This window comes from Mastigoproctus giganteus, chromosome 6, assembly GCF_048544385.1.
Source record: "Mastigoproctus giganteus isolate SK-2022 chromosome 6, ASM4854438v1, whole genome shotgun sequence".
NCBI lineage: Eukaryota > Metazoa > Arthropoda > Arachnida > Uropygi > Thelyphonidae > Mastigoproctus > Mastigoproctus giganteus.
The window spans coordinates 167,545,164-167,569,782 of record NC_143580.1 but is presented as its reverse complement, the minus strand read 5'-3'; the positions used below and the strand labels follow the sequence as shown (position 1 = coordinate 167,569,782).

At 35.7% G+C, this 24,619-nt stretch overlaps 1 protein-coding gene across 1 annotated transcript in view; it reads left to right on the top strand.

Annotated features, from left to right (window-relative positions):
• The window catches only part of LOC150084734 (uncharacterized), a 147,343-nt gene that overhangs the window by 94,377 nt on the left and 28,347 nt on the right, over positions 1 to 24,619 (top strand). Inside the window, exon 5 of the mRNA XM_090376338.1 lies at positions 18,762 to 18,880. Coding sequence (XP_090232464.1) covers positions 18,762 to 18,880 — 119 coding nt within the window. The remainder of the gene's footprint in view (positions 1 to 18,761; positions 18,881 to 24,619) is intronic.

Here is a 24,619-nt window from a genome sequence, read left to right as displayed (position 1 = left end):
TTTCGATTAGTCAGACTTAGTCAAAGGTGTCCCATTGCACTTTTGTCCATGAAACATGCGTTTTTGCCCAAGCAAGTAGCTTCTTCCTCATTTGTTGGGGTAACAAAGGCTTCTTCTTGGGCCGATAAGCATGCAGGCAGACCACATACTGAAAACAGTCTTTGGATAGTTTGTGCACTTGTTTCAACCAGTGGCCATCTTAAAGTCCAGTTTTAGATCAGGAGCACTAACATGGCAATTATGAAAGCTTAGCCGTTTCAAATATCGATCTTTGGACAGCGTAGTCCCTCTCTTACGGCCTGATCCAGGTCTTCTCTTCACATCACTGGTTTCACGCTTTAATTTCAGCACCCAGGATACTGTTGACTGGTGGCAGTCTATTTTTTCAGGGATAGCACACGTAGAAAGCCCTTCCTGGGACAGAGCAACATCAACACTTTTTTTTCTTGGTGTCAACTGAACATATGGAACCATGCTTACGCCTCCACAAAAGAGGATACTAATAATCGTGTATACCCTTCCAATGCCATATTTATAGAAATAGCTGATGCAACACCTTGTTATTACTGTCTGATATAATAGAAGCATTATCAGATGCAATACTTTTGCTTTGCAACAAACAAAATGACTGTAATCAAACAATATCTTATACGTTTCACTATAAATGTTATTTTTTTAACATTATGCAGTTTTTTTCCACCTCTGTAAACCTTCAGCATAACATTTGTTAAACATATTAACTAAAATTTGTGTTAAGTTAAAAAAAACTTAATTATTGCTTTGTTTTCAATTAGATTCTTGCATTTCCTTGTATTCAATACAGTTGTACATAAAGCCTGTTCTGGAAGAGTGAAAATAGTTTTCTGTTCACATTTGCATTTGTTCAGGTGAATCTAAATCAGGGAAAGACTATCTGCAATCTTTGTTACTGTTGAAGCACGGTCATTGGTTTCATTTGAACCTTTTCTTACCGTGTAATAGATGTCAGGTGCAGTTAGTTTATTTCTGGTTAACTTGTAAACAAGTCTCCATGGGTTAGAGTTACCAACCCGGGAGACAAGATCATACCAGGATTGAGCTTTTGCTTCCACAATGAATTGAAAGTTTATTCTTTTCCTTGTATAAATATTTTTAAGCTTTTGCACATTGTCCCAAGACCAGTGGTTGTGACGTTGAAAATTTCTTCTTGCATCATTTGCTTGTCTTCTCAGATCAGCCACGTTAGGAGATCACCATGGAGTTATAACAGTACATTGGATTTTACACTTCCATCATATTTCAGAGCTCTAAACAAAGTGGTTTGAACAAAATGAACATATTTGTCAGCATTTAAACAATTTAAGTTAGATTGTTGAGAAATTTCTCTGTTGAGAAATTAAGACTTAAAAGCTAAATTTATTCCACTTGATTGATTTCATTGCGAACCTACATAAATATTGTGGATAGGATATAACTGCAAGTAAATGATTTATTGAGACAGAATAGGAAATTGCCCTGTGATCACTATTCGAAATATCTTGCAAAACCACCTAGTCAGAAATAGCCTTAGAAAACCTGAGAGATGAAAACATTGTGTCTGTATTGGACTGCCCATGTCAATGTGTAAGGCATACCTTCAAGGTTTTGAATCACCCAATTATTAGCCAAAAGAAAATTTTCAACCAGTCTGCCTTGATCATCAGTGACATCACTATGCCGTAAACAATACTTGGCATTAAGATCTGATGTGACCAATATATTTGAATTGACAAACTGTGCTTGTATATCCTCCAAAATTTTTATTTAGAATTTGTATTCTTCTTCAAAATACAGTATGTATTAGGTTTTCAGTTGGCACACAGTATATCAAAACCAGATAGAAAAGAAATAAGAACTGGTAGATGCTTTTGACGGCCTCCGTAGCCGAGTGGGCAGGAGCGGGAGTGCAGTAGCACACGCTCTTTGAGTAGACCGGGGTTCAAGCCCCTGACTGCTGAATACGGTCGATCTGCCAACCCGCACTGGACCAGCGTGGCAGATTATGGTCCATTTCCCTCAGCATGAATTGTTGAGGAGGCTTCCACCCTGCAGTGGGTTGATAATGGCTGCACTTTACTTTTTTTTTTAGATGCTTTTGTACAGAATCTAGAAATTGTCATAGTAGTAATTTTATTGTTAAGTAATATTATAGCCTTTTTGGGTTGTTCATTGACTATGTCTACTACTCTGGCTGATGAAGGGTATCCAATAACTCCAAAGGTCTTATTGGCTACCAGCAAATAGGAGAAAGATACCTGGAGACTAAAAATTTCACTTATTTTCCTCAGCTGCAATACGAAGCTCATCTGCCACCACACACAAACATTGAGCATTGACTTGCAAAATATTTATCTGATCACCCACTTGACTAATTATTCTGTTATTATTACATACTATATTCAAACTATACATTTAAGGTCTTCTGTCTTGCCAGTTCCATTGTCTTAATACGTTGACTGCCACGTTGGCCGTACGTGTCCGACACCATTGGGTTTTTCAGGTGCCGTGTTAGACCTATATTGCTGACACCCTCTGTTTCAGTGGGAGTTGTGTCAGCTGTATAGCACTGATGATTGTTGGAAATTTACATTATTTTTGAGAAGTGTGGCCTCTGGTGATATATGTGATGAAATTTGCATGGCGCTATGAAAAAAAATAAGTGAGTAACTGCTCATAATTTAAAAATTCTTTATTATACGAATTTTACAATTACAAAATTATGTAGATTTGTGGTGTTACCAAAAACACTAAACATGTGAAAGGCTGACAAAATACAGTCTGGGCAATAAGTAGAAACTCTTTTCCCCTTTCTACTAGCAACTGATCTTCCTTCAAACTCTTTCAGTTTTGCATAACAAAAAATGCACTTTCTTTTAACTTGTTGTTTTCATCAAATTTTGTAGTTTGTATATGAGTATTACGACATTTTGGCTTTTCACGTTTTTCTTTCCGTTCTATATTTAGTAAATCTGTAACTATCTCTTCCCGAAAGCTTCTTATCTTTATATTTTTTCATGTAGAACTCTTGTGCACCATGTATGCATTGACAAGTGATATATACCAAGTATATACTCTCTTGCTAATTTGCAGTACCACTTTACCCCCTTTCTTAGTGTTGTGGCATATGAACCCATTTGGTCCAACAGATCAATACCTGCCTTTCACTTATTATATGCTAGAATAGGAAGTCATTTTTGTTTGGTTTCTTTTCCTCTTCCTCTACTGGTGGAGGGTCCATCCATTTCTGGGGCATACTTTGTTGTCAGTAGTCTCATATCTAGAGCATCTTGCCACTTTAGAACAATAATTCCATGTTTTTCTTCCTTGGTGATCATTTCCCCTTTATTTAGCTTTGAGTACATAACTTCTTTAGGCATAAATTTTTTACTGGCTCGTAATGTACCAACAACCTGAGTTTTTTGATGATGAAACGATAATGCCAGATGGTAGCTCTTATAAAAATTGTCTACGGAATGTGCAACCTTCATTTAGAAGGCCTTGCGATAATTCTTCGCAGACCTTTGCACCTAAACCTACAGATTTTCTATAATTTTCAGATTTACCTGAATAAATCTTACTCGACCAGGTATATCCTTCAGTGGAACATAACTTGAACAGCTTGATTCCATATCTGTGAGCTTTATTTGGTATTTATTGTCAGAATATCAGCCCCCCCCCCCTCCAAGAATAAGAGTTTTGTCAATGACGTAATCTTGGCTGGAAAAAATATTTTCTGATATTTGAGCTGCAAAACATCTATCAGGTGTTGTATCTTACTGAGTCTGACCCCTGGAACGGTGTTTTCAATGTCTGAAAAGTGAATGAAGTGTGACAACAATCCAAATCTGTTGCGAGACAATTTTGTTACTAAGTTATTTTTAAGATAGGTTTGGTTGACCAATAAGATGCAATACTGCCCTTATTAGTTCTTATGTGGATGGGACTTATTAGTCCCATCCACATAAGAACCCCAAAAAACTTTCTTATCTCATCAGCAGTTGTTGGAACTCACTTTTTCAGACAATTCTTCCACGAAGCTCAGGTACTCTGAATTTTCTATTCGGCATTTCTGTTTGTTTCTGCTGACGATTTGTTGGAATAATACAGGATCATGCTGAGGAAATGCCACGAGCTAGGCCATAATATCTATGTGTCTGCAATTCTGCTCAGACACGATAGGAGAGATTATATGTTAAGAGCCTTGTGGATTAACTCAAGACTTGAAGGAATCTGCAAGGCTTTGGGGGGAAATTTCTATCAGCATGGCCCACACTTGTAGGTAGAAGGAATTTGTTTTGTACGGACGGGATACACTTAAACAAAGGTGGTGCAAAAGTTTTTGCCAGTATTATTGAGGATACCTTAAAGGTTCAGGGAAACTGATAGCTAGTATGGCATTTGTGGTTGCAGGGAGGTTTGTAATTAGCGATGGATTACAGATCTTGATATAGGCCTGATGCTAGAGCTGTTTCACTCAGTTGGAAAGGAATGGGTCTTCAAGATGTCATTGTAGACAGGGGGGATGTGGGTAATACTGACATGCGTTTATCTGATAATATTGGTCAAAGTAACTCTTGCACATACCTTAAGAGTTCTTATCTGCTATCCCAACTAGACGTATTATCTAGATGTTCTGGGGGCAGAAACGTTTCACTTGAGTGGGTAGCTAATATCAGGGAAGAGAGCCTAAAAAACTTCAAGGGTTGTGTTAGGGTTGTTAAATATACAAGAACTGTAAATCTTAATTGTTTATACAGTAACGTTAGAAGTGTCGTCAATAAAATTAGCAAATTCGAACTGCTGGTTAAAACAAGTAACGCGGACATAATAGGGCTTACAGAGACGTGGTGCCACCCAGAAATTGGGGATGATGAGTTTAAGTACGGCTTGTATAATGTATTTAGGAAGGATAGGGTAGATAGAAGGGGTGGTGGGGTAATGCTTCTTATCAGAAGCAGCCTGAGTGCGACGATAGCTTTCCTGGATTCAGACATTTCACATGCTAGTATAGAGTCTGTATGGTGTGAGATAGTTGGAAACAAAGGTATAATGCGAGTAGGAGTAATCTACAGACCAGGTGATTGTGAAGATTATGACAAAAGCCTCTACATGCAAATGAAATGGGCAAGTAAGCGTCAATGTCTTATTATGGGTGATTTCAATTTGCCTCTAATTGATTGGAGTAAATGAGAAGGAAACTTGACATGGGGAACGAAATTTTTAAATCAACTAGATGACTGTTATTTGTATCAACATGTCAGGGAAAGTACCAGAGAAAAGAATATCCTAGACCTCATCATCACCCATGAATCAGATGACATAACAGGGTTGACAGTAGAGGAACCAGTAACAGGAAGTGATCACGGAATTCTACGGTGGATGATGACGAGAGAGGTAGCAGAAGTAAAAGGCAAAGGAATGGGTTTTAATTTCAGAAAAGGAAATTACGATGCCTTAAGGTACTACATGGCCTCTATTAACTGGGTAGATATCGCACAGAGAATGAATACATTTGAACTGTGGTACGTTTTTAAAACATTAATCACAGATTCCTTGAATGTGTATATACCATTAAAAAAATACTCCACGAGGAGGGTTCCAAGTTGGATGAATAGTGAAGTTGCCACATTACTTGAGCAGAAAAAGGTGGCATGGAAAGGTTACAGAGCAATAAAAAGTACTGAAGCCTATAACAGCTACAAGGTGATGTAGAGCCACAGAAAAGGTTCGACAGGCAAAGGCATTTTATGAGAAATCACTAGCAAAGAGGGGGGGATAAAGAATTCTTCACATATATAAATGTCAAGAAGAGCTGGACAAACCAGATCGGACCTTTACGTAAGGGAAAGGGGATAGTATTAAATACACCAGCTGCCGTTGCAGATGAACTCAACAGTTATTTTGCATCAATATTTACAAATGAAAAACCTTTTGTGGCAATGGGAAATTGTGGGAGCGAAGTTAAAAAATATGTAATTAATGATATTGAAATTTCGCAACATTATTTAATGAAAAAACTTTCGAGCCTACAGACCAGAAAGGCTCCTGGAATTGATGGAATATACTCTATAATCTTAAGGGAGGCGGCAAGCGAGTGCATTGAACCATTGAGGCTAATTATGCGAGCATCACAAGACTCTGGGGAGATTCCGTTGGATTGGAAAAGTGCAAATGTATCTCCCATACATAAGGGTGGCTCTAAAAGTGAAGTTGGAAATTATCGACCTGTCAGTCTGACTTCAGTAGTAGGGAAAATCATGGAGGCAATGATCAAGGGTGGAATTCAGGATCATTTGGATCGAATTGAAATTCTCAAGGATACTCAGCATGGTTTTGTAAAGGGAAAATCATGTTTAACAAATCTGGTTCGCTATTTCGAAAGGGTCACTCACGAGCTGGATTTAGGGAATAATTTCGACATTGTTTATTTAGATTTCAGCAAAGCTTTTGACTCAGTCCCACATAAGCGGTTGCTTTATAAGCTGGAACAGGTTGGAATCACTGGGAAAATCCTTAGATGGCTAGAAGGATGGCTTCAGGGCAGGAGGCAGAGGGTTGTGATAAATGGCTATTCCTCAGATTGGGTTGATGTAAGAAGTGGGGTTCCCCAAGGATCAGTATTAGGACCACTGTTGTTTTTAATTTTCATAAACGACATTGATGAAGGGATAGAGGGCGTGATGTCTAAATTTGCAGATGAGGTTAAAATTGGTAGAGTAGTTAATGATCACTGTCAAGCTGAGCTTCTTCAGAGAGACCTAGATAGACTTCAGGGATGGTCAGAAAAATGGCAGCTGTGCTTTAATCCAACAAAGTGTAAGGTATTACACCTGGGAAACAGTAATCTCAAAATAATTTATTCATTTGGTGGAGTTCAACTAAACCCAGTACTGGAGGAAAGGGACTTGGGTGTTACGATATGGTCAGACATGAAATTCTCTGAGCATTGTAAACAGGTTGCAAGGAAGGCCCATGGTGTCCTATCGATGATCTGTCAAACTTTTGCAAGTAGAGATAGGAACTTGATAATCCCATTATATAAGGCTTATGTTAGACCACACTTGGAATACTGTGTTCAAGTTTGGAGACCTCACCTAAAGAAAGACATCGAGCTTCTTGAAAGGGTGCAAAGACGGGTAACTCGCTTGGTGAGATCGGCAAAAGGGCGTCCTTATAAAGAAAGACTTCGAATATGTGGGTTGCAGAGTTTGGAAACTAGACACCTTAGAAGAGATTTGATTGAGGTGTTTAAGGCTCTGAGAGGCATCAGTAAAATGAATGAGGACGAAATTTTCAAGATATAAATGATGCTAGAACTAGGGGACATAAATTCAAGTTACGGGGGAAATGTTTAGATTGGACTGCAGGAAGTTTTATTTTAGCCAGCAAGTTATAAATTACTGGAATAAGTTGCCTTCGTGGGTGGTAGAGGCTGACAGTTTGGGGAAATTCAAAGGTCATCTGGATAATACCTTTGGGTAAGGGAAGCGCATAGAATGATAGGTTTAATTTCCTTTTTTTTATTAATTATTATTTTTTTTTTTATTTTATTTATTTTTTTTTTTTTGTTGTTTTTATCATTGTTTTGTTCGGATTTTTTTTTTTTTTTTTTTTGGCTGGTGCAGCATAAGCCATAGGCTTTCTTGCACCATGCGGCCATTACTAATACTAATACTAAATAAGATTTATGACTTCTTTATAAAAAACTAATGAAAATGCCTCGAGATGAGTAATATTTCTTGATATGTCTATTTGCAGTCCCGATTTGCCTATAAAATCAAATCTTTTTTGCTGTCCTTCGTATTCAGTCCATTCAATAATTTCATTTGTTTCAGTCGCTTCAATCTCAAGTTCTTTGGTCTTTTCAAATTGCCCATCAGTGTTTTCTTCTGCCATCCAGTCTTCAAGAAATATCCCAGTCAGGATCTTTTACCGAATCATCAGAGTCGAAATCTTCTTTTTCATCTTCAGAACTACTACTAAGATTTTCTTAGTAGTAGTTCTTAGTAATTTTCTTTTAGCCATTGTTTTTTATAGATTTTTTTTTTTTTTTTTTTACAACATACTTGAACAAACTTGTGGAGAAACACACAACATAATATGTTTGTTGTTTGGTTTTTAGGATTAGCATATTGCTCCGGGATATGCGGTGGTCATTCCCTGACCTTTTCGCATCCTCCGTATTTGGTGGTGACGGGCTCGAACCCCGGTTTAATCAAGAAGCGTGTGCTACACACTGCTGCTCCTTCCCACCTGGCTATGGCACCACAACACAATATAATGGATAATACAGTGCACTAACAAACTTGTTTTGACAAAATCCTTAACAATACTGACAAACTTATTGCAACATTTGTGAGTTTATTTTATCATGATTAGTTTATTGTAGCATGTGCTGCAATAAACTAATCACAAAAAACCTTCATATGTGTGCCGCAATAGTGTCACATGTATAGGGCCGACATGGCTTCTCAAGAAATAAAGTAACTGGGCCATGTCGGCCACATATATGCAACACAAAATATTTCCGGGTATTTCTTTGCAAAAAAAATCACGTCTTATAAGCCAGAAAATACAGTATGCGAAGATTGGTTGCTGGATAGATGTGCAGAAGTTTGTAAGCAGTTGGTTGATTGTTGGAACCAACTTCCATCTCTTGTTGTAGAAGTGAGTATTATTGTAGAGGATTGACAGGTGATGTGGGATTTTTTCCCGCTTTCTGGTTGATGTTTTCTAAGCTTGCTTTCCTGTGGCATATGCCACTACTACTACTTATAATATAATCAATTAGGAAATTGGAGGTCTTATGCAGTGGTTAGGATAGTGATGAATCTTGTCTTATTCTTTGTGGTTCTGTAATCATAAACATCCTTAGTTGAAGATAAAGATTTGGGAAATTCAATTGATTCAGTTTTGCCTACCTGTAATTAATTAAAATTTGACCTGGAAGAATATTATAATCCTATGAACAGAAGATAAGATGCACAGAAGTAGACGGGTTTTTATTGGGTAGGTTTCCACTCTCACTTCCACATTTCTGGTGTTACAGTGCCATACTTCTTGAGTAGTGGATGCCATTGGGTTATGGGTACGAATATATACAGATGCTATTTGTGAAGAAGATTGTGTTCATAATTCTGTTTATAGTATACCACAGAACAATGAAAGTGTTGTATGGATTTTGTTGTGTGACAGTGATTAAATCTAATGGTAGCTCCTTGAGGTACAATAATAACTATATCTGAGAAGCAGTTTGCCGAGCTGCTTAGACCTTATTTGTACTCTGTGATCTGGGTAATATATCCCTGATGAAAAATTATATATATATTTTTTTCTTGCTTTCATTTGAATGATTTTATATATTCACGGCGGGGTTGCCAAAGGTTGGCAAGGACCGCCTAATATAATAAATATATATAAAAGTGTTCTAACCACCATTATTGGTTAGGACATTTCTCCTTGTTAAGTCCAAATTTTTTCATGTAAAACATCCCCAAAAAATTTAAAGTAACCTGGTTCTTGTTTATCTGTTTGCAGGAGCTTTACATTTCTTCTAAATTTTTTATTTACTAATTCCATTGCTTTTTCAGCTGGTATGCTCATTAATATGTTCACATTGAAGGTAGCTAATAAAATGGATTTGTTATACGTTTTTGCGTGATTACTTTGACAACCTCATATGAATTTGTTTATTTCATTTAAGTGGGGTGGGGGGAGGTTCCAGCCAGAACTCTAAATTTTGAGCCGAACTGTATCTACTGCAGACTATTGCTGAATCGGGTTATCTTCCTTATGAATTTTTATTTTTCCAAATAAATACTGAGCTTTGCTGTTTGTAGGTTCTAAAGAAATTGTATGTTTTCTTGTTGATGCATCTTTCTATATTGTTTGACAATTTTTAATTTCCTTTTAAATATACTGATTTCTTAGCACATTACTGATTTTATTTATGTATTCAGTTTTAATAATAATCATTATGGAATTGTTGTTATCTACTAATTATCACTGTTTCATCGAGCCTTAAAGGAAACTTGTTCTTCATAAGATTTGGTTTGCACTTTAAACTGTGTTTATAATTATTTGATGTTTATTCCACTTCTAATATTAATTGTTGCTGTTGTTGTTTGTTGTTATTTAGGAGCATTAGCAACTAAGGCCATATTGCTCCGGGGATATGCGGTGGTCATTCCCTGACCTTTCCGCATCCTCCGTATTTGGTGGTCACGGGCTCGAACCCCGGTTTAATCAAGAAGCATGTGCTACGCACTGCCGCTCCTGCCCACCTAGCTAATATTAATTGACTATCTTGTGTATTCTGACAATTAGTTAAGCCTTTTTCAAATGCCACAGTGTAACATAATAATGGAAACTTATTAGGTGTGGTGCTGTAGTTTGAGCATAATACTTAAACATTCATCTCATGAGTTGTGAGATTCCTATTATTCCATTTTCTTGTTTGAATTTCTTCTCTTCTGTCTATTATCGTGTAGAAACATGTTTGATTTTGTTTAACTTCATTTTTTCGTCTTAATCCTGTTCAGGCACTTGTGTATATTCAGCGCACCTCTGTAGCCAGGTGGGCAGGAGCAGCAGTGCATAGCACACACTTCTTGATTAGACCGGGGTTCGAGCCCGTGACCACCAAATACAGAGGATGCAGAAAGGTCAGGGAATGACCACCGCATATCTCCGGAGCAATATGGCCTTAGTTGCTAATGCTCCTAAACACAAAATAACAAGATGTATATATTCAGCCATATTCTCCTGTGTTCTTCTTTAAGCAAGTTCTTTAAATGTTTGTGATCCTTTCAGTACTGTTTTTGCCATTTTATTTTACTTTACTCTTTGCATTGAACAACTTTCTAATTAGCTTTCTTTCTGCTTTTTTCTAAGGATCTTTGATTTATCTGTTTTTATGGGATCTTTTAGAGTCATACTTCTGTCTCAGCATTTTAATTTTAATCCTGCTTAAAGAAAATAAAATAACAGACTCATATGAGTTTGTCAAATTGATTAAGTAAGAGGCTATAACAAATTCCACTTTATTAGATGTGAATGATATGTTCACAAACTTACCTATTAAGGAAGTGATAGAATTAATGATAGAAAGAAAAAATTAGTGGATGGGAAGTCTCCTTCCAACAAACTGGTATTACTCAATAAAATGTTAGTAGATCTCATTACAATAGTTCTACAACCATATTACTTGTAATATGAGGAGAAGTTTTAAGCAAAAATCTGAACTTAGATGAGAAATCCATTATCTCCAATCATGGCAGACACATTTATGGAACATTTCAAAACCAAATCCGTTATAGATGCTCATTTAAAACTTCTTTGCTGACGTTCATGGATGATATTTTCTTGATATGAGAACATTGGGATACGGAATTGACAAATTTCAGTGATCACATGGATAACTTACATGGAAGAATAAAATCTAACAAGAAATAGAGTTGACAACCAACTACCATTTTTGGATGTTTTAATCAAAAAAGAGGGCAGCATGTTAGGTACTCAGGCATATAGGAAAAGATACAGGAAGATGGTTGAATTCTGGTTCAATCATTCTCAGAATATTAAAATTGGGATTTAAAATGTTAAAAATTAATTATAAAAATTATTTTGTGGGCAAGCTAATAGATAGAACTGTCGATAATAAGGGAAAAGGAATGCTGAAAACTAGATTATAAAAAGATAATATCTGTACCATATTTTAAAAGGATTGGGGAAAATAATATGGATTTGCAAAATAAGATTTGGTTTAGAAGTAATTTCGAAACTTATAAGATGGGAAATCAATTAAAAGACCAACACTTCTTTCAAAAAAAAAGTTTATCACAGCGCTTGTGAATATAGGAAGACATATGTCAGTGAGACAGGCCACAGATAGGTTACATAGGTGAACATGTTTTGAAAGGTAATATATAAAAAAAATCAGAATTGGAAAAATATGCAGTTGAGTGCAAATCTGCATATAATTAAATTAACCTCAAAATAATGGAGAGAATAGGGGATTTTATTAAAAAGATAATAAAGGGAGCATTTTTTATTGGAAAATTTAAACAAAAAAAAAAAAAAAAATTGAAACAACAGTAGGGCTATATTTGGTTTTGAAATGGATTGTTTTGTTTAGTAACAGGATTGGAAAAATTTATCACTGCAATTGAGGCTATTCTTGCACATCTTTGGTCTCTTTGGGAAGTTACTCCCTTTACTTACAATGGGGGCTCCATTTCACCACTTTGGTTGTAAGTCAAATTTAATACAAAAATACAAAGGGCGCACAAATACATAATGAATAATAATAAACATAAATTAATGGACTTTATTTCTTTTAAAGTTTTATATACAAATTTATGCACACATAACTAACTGATGTAAAATAACTGAAAAGGCACTCATTCTTAATTTTCTCTATCTTCCGTGTTTTCACTCAAAAAGGACATTGATTCATCTTGAAGTTTACTAGCGAGGAAAATAAAGGTGCTAGGTATTTTTAAGAACATGTACAATTTTATCTGAATGGTTTGCTTTTCTTTTCATTATAAATTTCTTTATAACATGCAAGAGCTTCTGGAATTCAACAATTTATCTTTGAGAATCTTTCAGTATTTGAGTGCATACTTTCAAATTTTTCCATTCCATCATTTATTTGGCTAAAGTCTGCATGATTTCTTTTGAACAAAAACTTTTTAGGAGGTTCTGTTTTTCTCGTTCTCTCACATCTTGTGCAACTTGCTGTGCCCTGAGCTCCATCAAATCCTTATTGGTGAGCTCCTCCACATCATTTTCAACATCACGATCAAGTTATTGATTAAACTTTGCAATGCCATTAGTAATCTTTCCAATTTCATTTGCTTCATCAAAGGGTGAATTGTTATTAGAACTTTTAAAGAGGTTTTTCCAAATACTATTCATGCATTTAGTAGTCAGTTCAGCCCATGCTTTTGCAATGTTCTTTATTCAGTAAAAAATGTTATTCTCTTAATGCCTTTTATCAATAGATAAAACTATTGATGATATATGGGAAAGTGAAGTTAAAAGAAGTTAATGATGAAAATGAGATTATTAAAAGGTAATATCTTTACCATATGTTATTTAATATTGGGGAAAAAATATAAATTTTTCAAAAATAAGATTTGGTTTAGAAGTAAATGGCATTTGAAATTGATTTAATGTATTGATATAAGAAAATAAATCATTAAGAAAATTATATCAAGCAGAGGATGCCAAGATGGATGAATAATGAGTTAGCTAGTTTAATAGAGCTGAAAAATATCACATGGGAAAGTTCAAAATGATGAAAAGTACTGAAGATTATAATAGCTACAAGTAGTTATAATCTTCAATCCTTTTCTGTGGTCAGTAATAATTATTGTCAGTAATAGTACCACAGAAAAGATTAGACAGCCAAAGGCTGATTTTGTTGAATTGCGGGCTAAGACAGCAAAGATGAAAATAAGAAGCATTTTATATATGTGAATACAAAGAAGAAAGGAATAAATCAGATTGAACACCCTTATGTAAAAGGTGGAAGGAAAGTCTTGGAAACCCCAGCTGATGTTGTTGAGTTGAACAGATACGTTGTATTGATATTTGCTGATGAAAGACACCCTTTGTTGTTAGGATAAACTGTGTAAGTGAAGCTGGGAAGTATGAAATTACAGAAGACTGTGTATTAGAAAACTTTTTGAGCCTAAAGGCAATAAGGCCCATGGAGTTGTGTCATATGCCCATTAATTTTGAGGGAGGAAGCAAAAAAGAGAGTGCCAATGTATAGCCAATATATAAAAGCAGTTCCAAGAGTGGAATGGGTAACTGCTGACTAGTCAGTTTGACTTTGGTAATAAAGAAAGTGATGGTGGCAATGATCAAGAGTACAATACAGGAATATCTAGATAGAAACGGAATTCTGAAGGAAACACAGAGTGGTTTTGTAAAGGGACAATCCAAAGATCAATAAAATAATAATAATTTCAGTGTTGTTCATTTGGATTTTAGTAAAGCATTTAATTGTCTTGCAGAAGAGGCATTGTATATGCTGGAACATAATGATCGCAGGGAAGGTCCTCAGATGGATTGCAGGGTATGTGCAGGGCAGCAGGCAGAGGATTGTGATGGATAGTTATAGTTATTCTCTAGATTATGCTAACATAAGAAGTGGATTCTCCCCCCCCTCCCCAAGTGGTCACAGGAATGTGACCACTTGGTAATCACTGTTGTTTCAAGTTTTTCTTAGATGACATCAGTGAATGGATACAGGAGCATTTTGACACCAAGTCAAAATTTGCAGATGATTTCAAGATTGGAAGAGTATTTAATAATCAATGCTGAACAGCGCTTCTTCAAAACAACTTAGATAAGCTTCGGGGATGGTCGGTGTAGTGGAAGCTGCAAGGTCTTACTCTTAGGGAACAGCAAACCCAAGATAATTTATATTCTCTGTTGGGTTGAATTGAAACAAGTAGCTGAAAGAAGGGATTTTTCTGGGTTATAGTATGGGCAGACATGAGAATCAATAAGGAGGGGGCCCAACGCTGTTATTTCAATAATTTATTTAACATTTGCATGTTAAGATAGGGAGGTCATAATTCTACTGTTCAAAGAAATTAAGACCACACTTGGAATACTGTGTCCACATATGGTGGCTGCACCTAAAAAAAAAGACATTGAGCTTCTTCAAAAGGTGCAAGAAGTGATACCACTTCCTGTTTATTAACCAATTTCCTGTAATTATATTAATATCTACTAATGAAAAGTATATTAATGTATGCTAGAGAATATTAATATATAAGATAGTACACTGAAAGGACAGAATTCATGAGGTTCCTGGGCAATGCGATGCTGTCACCCCTCTTACTAGTGGACAAACCCACTGTTTGGCAGGTATATAAGTATACTGCATTCAATAGACGGTAATTCGATGTCAATATGGATAGACTTTGTGTTGACCAACTTTGAAAGAGGGATGATAGTGGGTTCTCGATGGATGGGTCACTCTATTGTGGAGGTGGTATAGAAATTGCACTATCCCCGTTCGATGGTATCAAGTGTGTCGGGAATACAGCAGGCCCCCGTTATAATGCGGTTCGCTTTACGCTGATTCGCTATAACGCTGTTCTTATATTATAACCCATATCTGACTATAATGCTGTCACAGATCACTATAACGCTCTTTTACAGATTACATTTTTGATATATTTAACGAAATCGTTTCATTTGATGGAGTCGATATCTTGAAAATGAATAGCAAAACAGCATTAAAACGTTTCCCACGCCGACTTGAGAAATTTTCCCACGCTCAGTGAAATTTTCTCCCACGCTAATTTAGTTTCAGTACAGTGACTTGTTACGTAGTTCCGAGATCAACATTTTAAAAAATGATCAAGTATATTGCTTGTAATATTTGCGTTATATGCATTTATCCGAAGTCTAGTCATCACTCAGTAGAGTATTAGACATCGTACGTAACGGAAAGTTTACTTGAACATTGTATCGTAATTAATTCAACCAACGCAGTTACATTTTCGAAGAGCTAATAATGACTTGATAGGAATGAAAAAGCAACAACGTCTGGGTGCAGTACGAAGACTATAAATGTAAGAAAAAGACTGAATTTGAAAATTAAATTAGACGTTTTGAAGCGAATCGATTCTGGTCAACGACAAACGGATGTGTGCCATAATTTAGGACTTGCAACTTTAACTGTAAGAACAATTATAAAAAAATAAAGAATTAATTTTTGCAGCGGGAAAGATAGCTGTTCCACTGCAATCAACTAGGACTAGGCCAGCTATTAGGATTGTAATGGAAAGACTTTAATTTTATTGAAGATAATATTCCAATGCCGAATTCAGTTAAGTTAAATATTAAAAAAAGAGAGAGAGAAAGAGATTAGCCAATATGATGATCTGAAGAAAACTCGCCTAAAAAAAAAAAAAAAAAATGTGGAACCATTTAAAACTGGTAAGGGCTGGTTGAATAGATTTAAAATCCAGGGAGAAGCCGCAAGTGCAGATCAAGGAGCCGAAACTTTCAAAAAGAACTTGTTAAAATTATTGAAGAGGGGCATTATATGTTATACTTCCTAAACGAATGCCTAAAAGAAGTTTCATATTGAAAGAAGAAAAAAACATGCCAGGTTTCAAAGCGGCGAAGGATCGGTTGACTTTATTGTTGGTTGTAATGCTGCGGGGGATTTAAAATGAATACCCCTTTTAGTTTATTTGGAAGAGGGCCAAAGTTCAACTCAAAATCCACACATTTTTCATGATTAAATTCATCAATTAAATTAAATTCATTATTTTAATTGGAATTTTAAATTTACTTTTGATATGCAAGTAGTTACCACATAATTATACGTATGCAATGCAGAATATTTTATATGTGCAAATATTTGAATATTAAATATTTTGACCGACATTTGTGCACCTTTTCATTACTGTTTATTATTCATTAGGAAATATCCTATGGCACCGACCGCAGCTCATAAATACATATGTTACCTTATGGGAAAGCGGTGCTCGCTTAGCGCGGGTTCACTTAGTGCTCTGTTTTTCCGGAACGAATGATCAGCGTTAAGCAGGGGTCACCTGTATGCCGTTTCTGGAATAACATCTGATCGTGGATAGCACTGTGGGCAGAGCTAGGCGGTGGATGAACATGGCCGTTGACGTCTGTTTCACATTGTTTCAGCCAACTGGAGAGCCACAGTGGCACAAATCACCACAGACTTCAATGAGGGTGGTGCCAGAAACGTCTCCATCAAACCATCAGGCGATCATTAGCCACAATAGGTTATGGGGGCAGCCAACCCATCAAAGTCCCATTGCTAACACCATGACACAGGACTCTATGCCTCAGTTGAGTAAAAGAACATCAGCACTGGACCTTGGATGATTGGAGACGGGTCTCCTGGTCCAATGAGTCCCATTTCCAGTTATTTTGAGCAGATGGGAAGGTGCGTATCTGGCGGAAACTGCACTAAGTTATGCACCCATTGTGTCAACATGGAACTGTTCAGGCAGGTTTATGGTCAGTAATGGTCTGGGGCATGTTCAACTGGTACACGTTGGGACCTCTGCTACATCTAGACACATCTCTGAACAGTCTAGGTTATATGTCCATCCATATAGACCATCTGCATCCCTTCATGGTCATCATGCATCCACAGGGCAATGGACTCTTCCAGCAGGATAGTGCACCTCCCCACATAGCCGTGGTGACTAGAACATTGTTCGACAAGCATTCCACATATTTTACCACCATGGAATGGCCTCAACATTCACCAGACAGGAATCCTGTGGAGCATCTTTGGGATGATATGGAAAGGTTTATTCGAGCTTTGGATCCTCCACCGAGGAATGCGACAGAATTATAGACAGCGGTGCAGCAAGCACGGGTGGAAATATTTGTGGAACGCTTTTGTAAACTATTGGACTCAATTCCTTGCCGTGTGACTGCCCTTATCCGGGCGAAAGGTGGGCCTACCCGTTACTAAGTAGGTATCCCATGATTTCTGTCCGGTCAGTGTATGTTGTAATTCTTCATTATTTTTTTAAATTAAACTTACAGGCTTGCATGTTGTCTTTCTCTATACATCATAATTTTATTTAATACCAATTAACCTTAATAAACAATATGCTACAATTTTAACGCATGTATATGGTGGCTATGTGCTTTCAACCTGGATTCTGGAAACCTTATAGTTATATTCATCAGGAAACGATGAATATAACTACAGTCATCCCCCAATTTGCGCCGGGGTTTCGTTCCTGGAAACACCACGCAGTCCAAATCCACACAATGCGAAACGTAGTTTATATGACATAATGAGGGTTCCATACCTGTACACTAAAAAATAAATGAAATAAAATAAATTTGAAAAAATTTGTCTTCATACGGTAAGATAAAAAAAAAAAAAAAAAAAAAATTAGAAACATGTTCATAAAATTAATCTTGCTAATACTTACCTCTATATTTTTAATCTAAATTCATTGCTTCTTTGTCGCTGTTTTCCTATGATAAACTTGCAACAGTATCTGGCACTTTTTGAAAAAAATTAGTTAAAATTTTTAAGTTAACCCTTTTGTGTAGTATCAGAAGTTTTTTTGTAATGATGCTGGAAGCGGTCATTACAAAGCATTCTAACAGAGCTTTGGATGCTGCTTAGAGTAGAATGGATGTTAGACCTGAACTTTATTCCTTTTTTTCATTGATTTCTCTTAATGTATAATCCTCAACTATATTTTAAGGTTGCCTGTCAATATGAGCTTTTAATGTGGATATATAAATTTTTTTGTATTTGATTTCTCTGCAGGTAACAAGGGAAATCAATTTGTTTTATTAAAATCTGTGATAGCATTTTTGTAATTATATATAGTCAGCTAAATAGGATGTACATAATTGTGTCTAATCTCTGTGTTAACATTTGCAATAGGCAAATATTTTAAGATTGTTTAAAAATATATTTCAGATTCACATGGTCAAATAAGCGATTTTGATATTTCATTATACAGAATTCTTTATTTTTAATTTTGGAGGTATTTTATCCTATTTTAAATTTAATGTCTTCTATAAGATGCTTTAGGTGCAAGTTTCTAAATATGTGAAGCTAAACAAACAAATATATGTATATGTTTATGTGTACAATAAAAAAAAAAAAAAAATCTGTTATATATATATTTTATTGGTTCTGCTTCTTTCTTTCTTTTTTTTTTTTTTTTTTTTTTTTTTTAAAGGTATCCAGTTTTTGAAGCCAATTTCAGGATTTTACTGTGCATTATGCAAAGTCTATATGGGGGATGCATTGTGTGCTGAAAAACATATGTTGGATGTAAAACATAATCAAAACTACATGGTAAGTAAGACATACCATCCATATCAGCATATATATTAATAACAATAAAATCTTTAACTGAATTAATTAATGATGCATAATATACTCTGTTAAATGGTACTCTGCAAACCCAGTTTACAGAGTACCATTGTATATCTAAAGAATTACAAGTTAAAATTTTAATTCATATTAATACAGTGTACATATAAATATATATATTTATATTTATATTAATATAGTGAGAGCTAAAACTGATTGTGGGACTATAAGAAAATAATGGGAAATAAATTATGGAAGAGTTCCGAAAATGCTGTAGTGCATAAGCATGCATTTGAAAAAAATTCCTGGGGAAAGCTCTACCACAAGCATCTACATGGTATGTGTTACAGATACCAAGAAACATAAAAAGGTAGTGACTCTCACATATCTATACTCATTCTAAAAGTATAGTTAATAAATTAATGAATTTGAAGAACTAGTTAAACAAGTGAATGCTGACATAATGGGGAATTTGGAAATGTGATACCATTCTTATATATTGCATGCAGAATTTGAATATGGTAAGTCCAATATATATGTATTATTAATAGAGGGAGTAGAGATTATTCTTCTGATAAGGAATTACACGCTCAAGAAGTGTACTGTAGATTCAAAAATCTCAAAGGCGAGCAGAGTATGCTACAATTTGTTGCCACCCCCCATCAGTCGAAATCACATCTGAATGGATACAAGAAATAAAAGTACAGTCAGTCCTCGTATAACATGTGTTTACATTACACGAATTCGATCATACACAATTTATAAATAGGGGAACAATATCTTATATAACACGAACCGAATTCGCTTATGCACGATTCGCCTTTGTGTTTACAAGAAATGGTAGTCGAACACAGAATCACCCCAATGGATTATAACTTTATATCAGTGAAGAGGAAACACATTTCACCATAATAACGTAAAAACCAACACAATTCCAGCTATTGGTATACAGTATTCGCAAATGCAATTAGATCGAGTTTACTACCAGTTTATAACAGATTCCACTAGCAGAAACGCAACTGGAAATTGTTTTTATTGTTTTATGGTAGTGACCCCTAGAAATGTGCTTTAGTAAAATGTGAGGTGTTAATAGTGTATCTCTGCCTTTACGGTATTGTTTATTCAGTTGCTACACGCGCACAGCTTTGTTTATGTGTATCAAGTGTGCCTCCTCGTTTTGTAATTGTGCTTTATTCCCTAAAAATGAGTAAAATACTTAAAAGGTGTGAAAAGAAAGCGTCCTGGTGAAGACACTGCAGATTCAGAGAGAAAAAAAAAAAAAGCAATATCGATAAACAGTGGCGGACTGGGTAAAAAATTCTTACCCGGGAAAATTTATAATGGCCTCATACTATGGTTATGGCCAAAATCACACCGGCCTCAGGCCCACCGGGGTTTCCCCGGTAAGGCTTATGGCCAGTCCGCCTGTTGATAGAGAAAAAATATGAAATTGGGAAACGCTTTGAGCGAAACGAAAGACCATGTGATATTGCACGTGCTACAGACCTAAATGGGGCAACGCCGAGAATTACAAAGAATGCAGAGAAAATAAAAACAACTTTCATAGCAGGAACAACTCAAAGTGTAATTAAAAACCATTAGATTAAGACACAAAGAATTGGAAGAGATGCAATGGCTGTCAACTGTTTGGATAGAAAATCAAACAAAAAACAAGTTTGCTTACGATAGAAGCAAAAGCATTAGCAATATTTTATTACGTAATAGTCGTAATAAAATATATAAGTATTTTATTACAACTATTACATAATAAAATATGTAATAAAATAATCGTAATAAATTACGTAAGTATTTTATTACGATTATTTATTGTGTTTGGTAATGTTTTGGTCACAAATGTGTGTTCAAACTTGGGTGGTCGGCACCTAACCCCATTTTTCCCTTAGGGCGTGTTGTTTATATTGCACGATTTTGCATTGCACGAGGGTTTCTAGGAACACAACTATCGTGCTATACAAGGACTGACTGTAGGTTGAAATAAGTGAGGTTCGGGTTAAATTGGAAATATGTGAATTTACAAAAAAATCAAGGGCTACTGAATTATTTAAGTCTACACATACAAAATATTGGCTAGAGCTGCACACCAGCAATGAATAGCCTTAAATTACAACAGTGACTATAAAAATCCTAACAGTGTTAGAATTTGTGGAAGTGCTTTTAGCTCATTAACATTCTTCAAGTTTTAACAAAATCATGGGTTGCTGAATTATTTAAGTCTACTCACCCAAATTTTGGATGATAAGAGCTGCACACCAACAATGAATATCCTGAAATCACAACAGTGGCTATAAAAATTCTAATAATGTTTGGGTCAACCTGGATTTGTGAAAGTGCTTTTAGCTTGTTAATATTCAAGTCAAGTCAAGATACAGTAGCCCACTTACTGATGAATATATGGAACACCACCTGTGAATTGTGTGCACAATCTCTGAGCATAACTACAAGGATATGATGAGGGATCAGAGATGTCACTTTTCCCACTGTGTGATGATTGGCCTGCCAGAGATTCAGCAGTCAAGGTTATGTATGACCCTTTATTTAATTTAATTGAGAAGCCTGGTCCTGTTATTTACAATATCCAGGAAAAGCTAGTGCTCTTATGTGTTGATGTAAAACATTTCTTAAATCTATATACACAATGCCTTAGCATATGTTCCTCTACCCAGCCACATTGACACTGTGGATTCTGTTCAATATTTAATTGTATTAAATGTCTTTTTAAGCCATGCCCTATCGTTAACATGATGGGAAACAATCCAAGCCCTCGCCAACCTCTATTACAATGCATAGTTTTGATAGGTGGAACAGGACCAGGGTATGTCTGCCAGGGGCAAAGGTTGATGACGTTGTAGAGCGGATATCATCTTTTAAGGGCACAAAAGGTGATATAGTTGTACATGTTGGCACTAATGATATTAACCCGGTCAAAGTCCGCCCTGTTTTTGTCTAATTTTTAACCCTAACTCGAAAGTTGCTCCCCCCGAAGAAAACTAATAATTTTCATAATTTCTACTCAATTTTCCAAATTGAAACTCTCAATATACATAAACAGAAGTATATTCTTTGATTTCCTACCGTTAGTGCTCAGCAAAAACTGTTAATTCACTCTAAAACAGCAAAAATGTACGATCACATTTCAATTTATTAAATTTTGATGTCGGCAAAACAAGATCCAAGCTTTGAAAATAAAACGCGTTACTTCATTAGTTCAAAAATTCGCGCGTCAGCTCAGTGCCTCTGGCTAAAACGAATCAACGCACGCAGAGAGATAATTGACTGGTGAAGCTTATGTCATTAACGTTACCAAGGTGATCCAAGGAGAAAATGAAACTGTAAACAACTTTCGTGGAAAACAAACAGTTGAGCATCATTACTTGCGAACACTAATTTGCATGGCTCACTCACAACAGTAGCTTTATTGCTTTTCGTAATTGTTGTACGAAAGAATTGCAACGAATTGGTTTTGAAAAACTAAAATATTGCATTTCCTTTCTTCAATATGTATTATCTACTAAAAAAAAATCAAGGAAATTCATCTACTGGAAGCTATACTGGAAACGGAAATAAAAAAACTGTCGTAAAACTGATCACTACAATGCGCATTTCATAAAAAAAAAAAAGTTCGCTTTATTGTAATTGTTTCTAGAGGACTAAATCGGAACAGCAGTTTCATGGATGTATATTTGATCTTCTTACGAAATTTCAAGAAAATATTTCTATTCATAGCTGGGTTATAAACTTCGAAAACTGATATCGAAGGAACTTCACATGCATCTCACCTGGTGTACAAATGAAAAAAAAAAAAAAAAAAAAAATGCGCAGCTAGTAACAGATTGTGAAAACAATCCATTACTCGTAGTGAGGGATTGGGAAATTGTAAGTAATTGTTATTGGATACTTCAATATTTCCTTGATATGCATTTGATATCATCAAAAAATTTCCAGAGAAAAATTGAATTTTCATTATCACACAACTCCCGAAAAATTCACCATAAAATGTCATGTGTTTCAATGTTTGAATTCCATTCTGAGCTGCAAATGTAATTTCACTTCTCTTGCGCTGACAGAGTAGCCGTTCACCGAATGAAGAAAAACAGGGTTCATTTTCATGAAATTTCCAATTCCCTTCTTTCACTTGACGGAAAAAAACTCCTTAGGGGAGGGAGTCCATCCTTTCTAGTTCGACCCTGGAGAGAGAGAGAGAGAGAGAGAGAGAGAGAGAGAGAGAGAGAGAGAGAGAGAGAGAGAGAGAAATAAAAAATACCCTTTTGGTGGGGAGAAGGCCAAGAGATTGTCAAACGTCCAGAGCGCTAACTTTCATTTATTTTATTTATTATTATTTATTTATTTTATTTTATTATATTATTATTGTTTTTTTTTTCTTGTGTTGTTCTAGCAATCCATCTTGGATTGGGGCTTCCCTGGGCCGGGATAGTGCTTCTCCTCTTTTCTCCTTCCCTCTCTTCATCTTATACAAGTTTTTCTTTCCTCCGTGGGAAACTTTTTTTTTTTTTGGCTGATGCTGCCAAAAAAAAAATTTTTTTTGGCTCATACACTTGCTTTCTTGCATCACATGCCACTACTACTACTAGTAGTTCCCCAGGAAGGAGGGCGTGCAGTTAGTAGGGGAGATCTTGCCCTCCTGCTAGGGACGAGTACCTGGAGGCAGTCGTCCAGGTGATCGCTGCTTCCAGGTAGCCAGAATGCCCAAATACAACATCACAATACAGAACACACACATAAGCTCACAAACAGTTTTTCTTTCCAGTCACTTTCTCCCGTGCGGGATGAAAAAATTTTTTCTCTCTCTTTTGCCTTCCTTTTCATCTATCTTCATCCAACATGGGATATTCCTAAGCGGGATGATTTTTTTTTTTTTTTTTTTTTCATGACACACACTGGCCTTACCCTGACAATGCGTAAAAACTGAACAGAGCAACGAGGCCGAGATGAACTTTTGTTTTAGGAGCCGCCCATACAAAAACAAAAAATAAATAAAGAAAATAAATAATAATAATAATAAAAAAAAAAAAAAGCATTGCAGCTCTAAGTCAGCTTCATCCTAGGATGCCGAAACTGCAATTGTTTTAGAGAACAATATTTTGCATTTTTACTTTCTAACATTATTTTGCATTATAGCTCTGTTACAATATTTTGCTTTGTTTCTTTACATTATTGCTGCAGCAAACGATATCGGTGTGCATGACGTTTCATCACAGATGCTGGAGTTCTAATTAGTCAGTTCATCCTAGGATGCGGAATTACTAATTAGTCCGATTTTGGTCTGGTGCTCATTTGATAAAAAATCCAGAATAATTCCTCTGGTAATATTAGCTAGTGAACTGCATTATAAATTTCAAACATCGCTGTATTGCTTATCCTTTGAGTGACCGTATGTTTTCGCCTTGTACAATTGTTTTATTGTGGACACTTTCTTCCGGTCAGTAAAATCATTATTATACCTATAAAGTAATTCATTATGTTGGGGGAAACTATTTTTGCTCCTAATTGATGTAGCACTTTCGAATTTCGCAAAGTGGATTATTTGAACACAACATACATTAGAAGGTCGGTAAAAGAGTTGATAATTGATGGGCAGCATTCCGACACACACATTTTCTGTTTATATTACGTGATGACCACACGGTCAGAGATCCCGAAATAGAGAGAGAGAGAGAGAGAGAGAGAGAGAGAGAGAGAGAG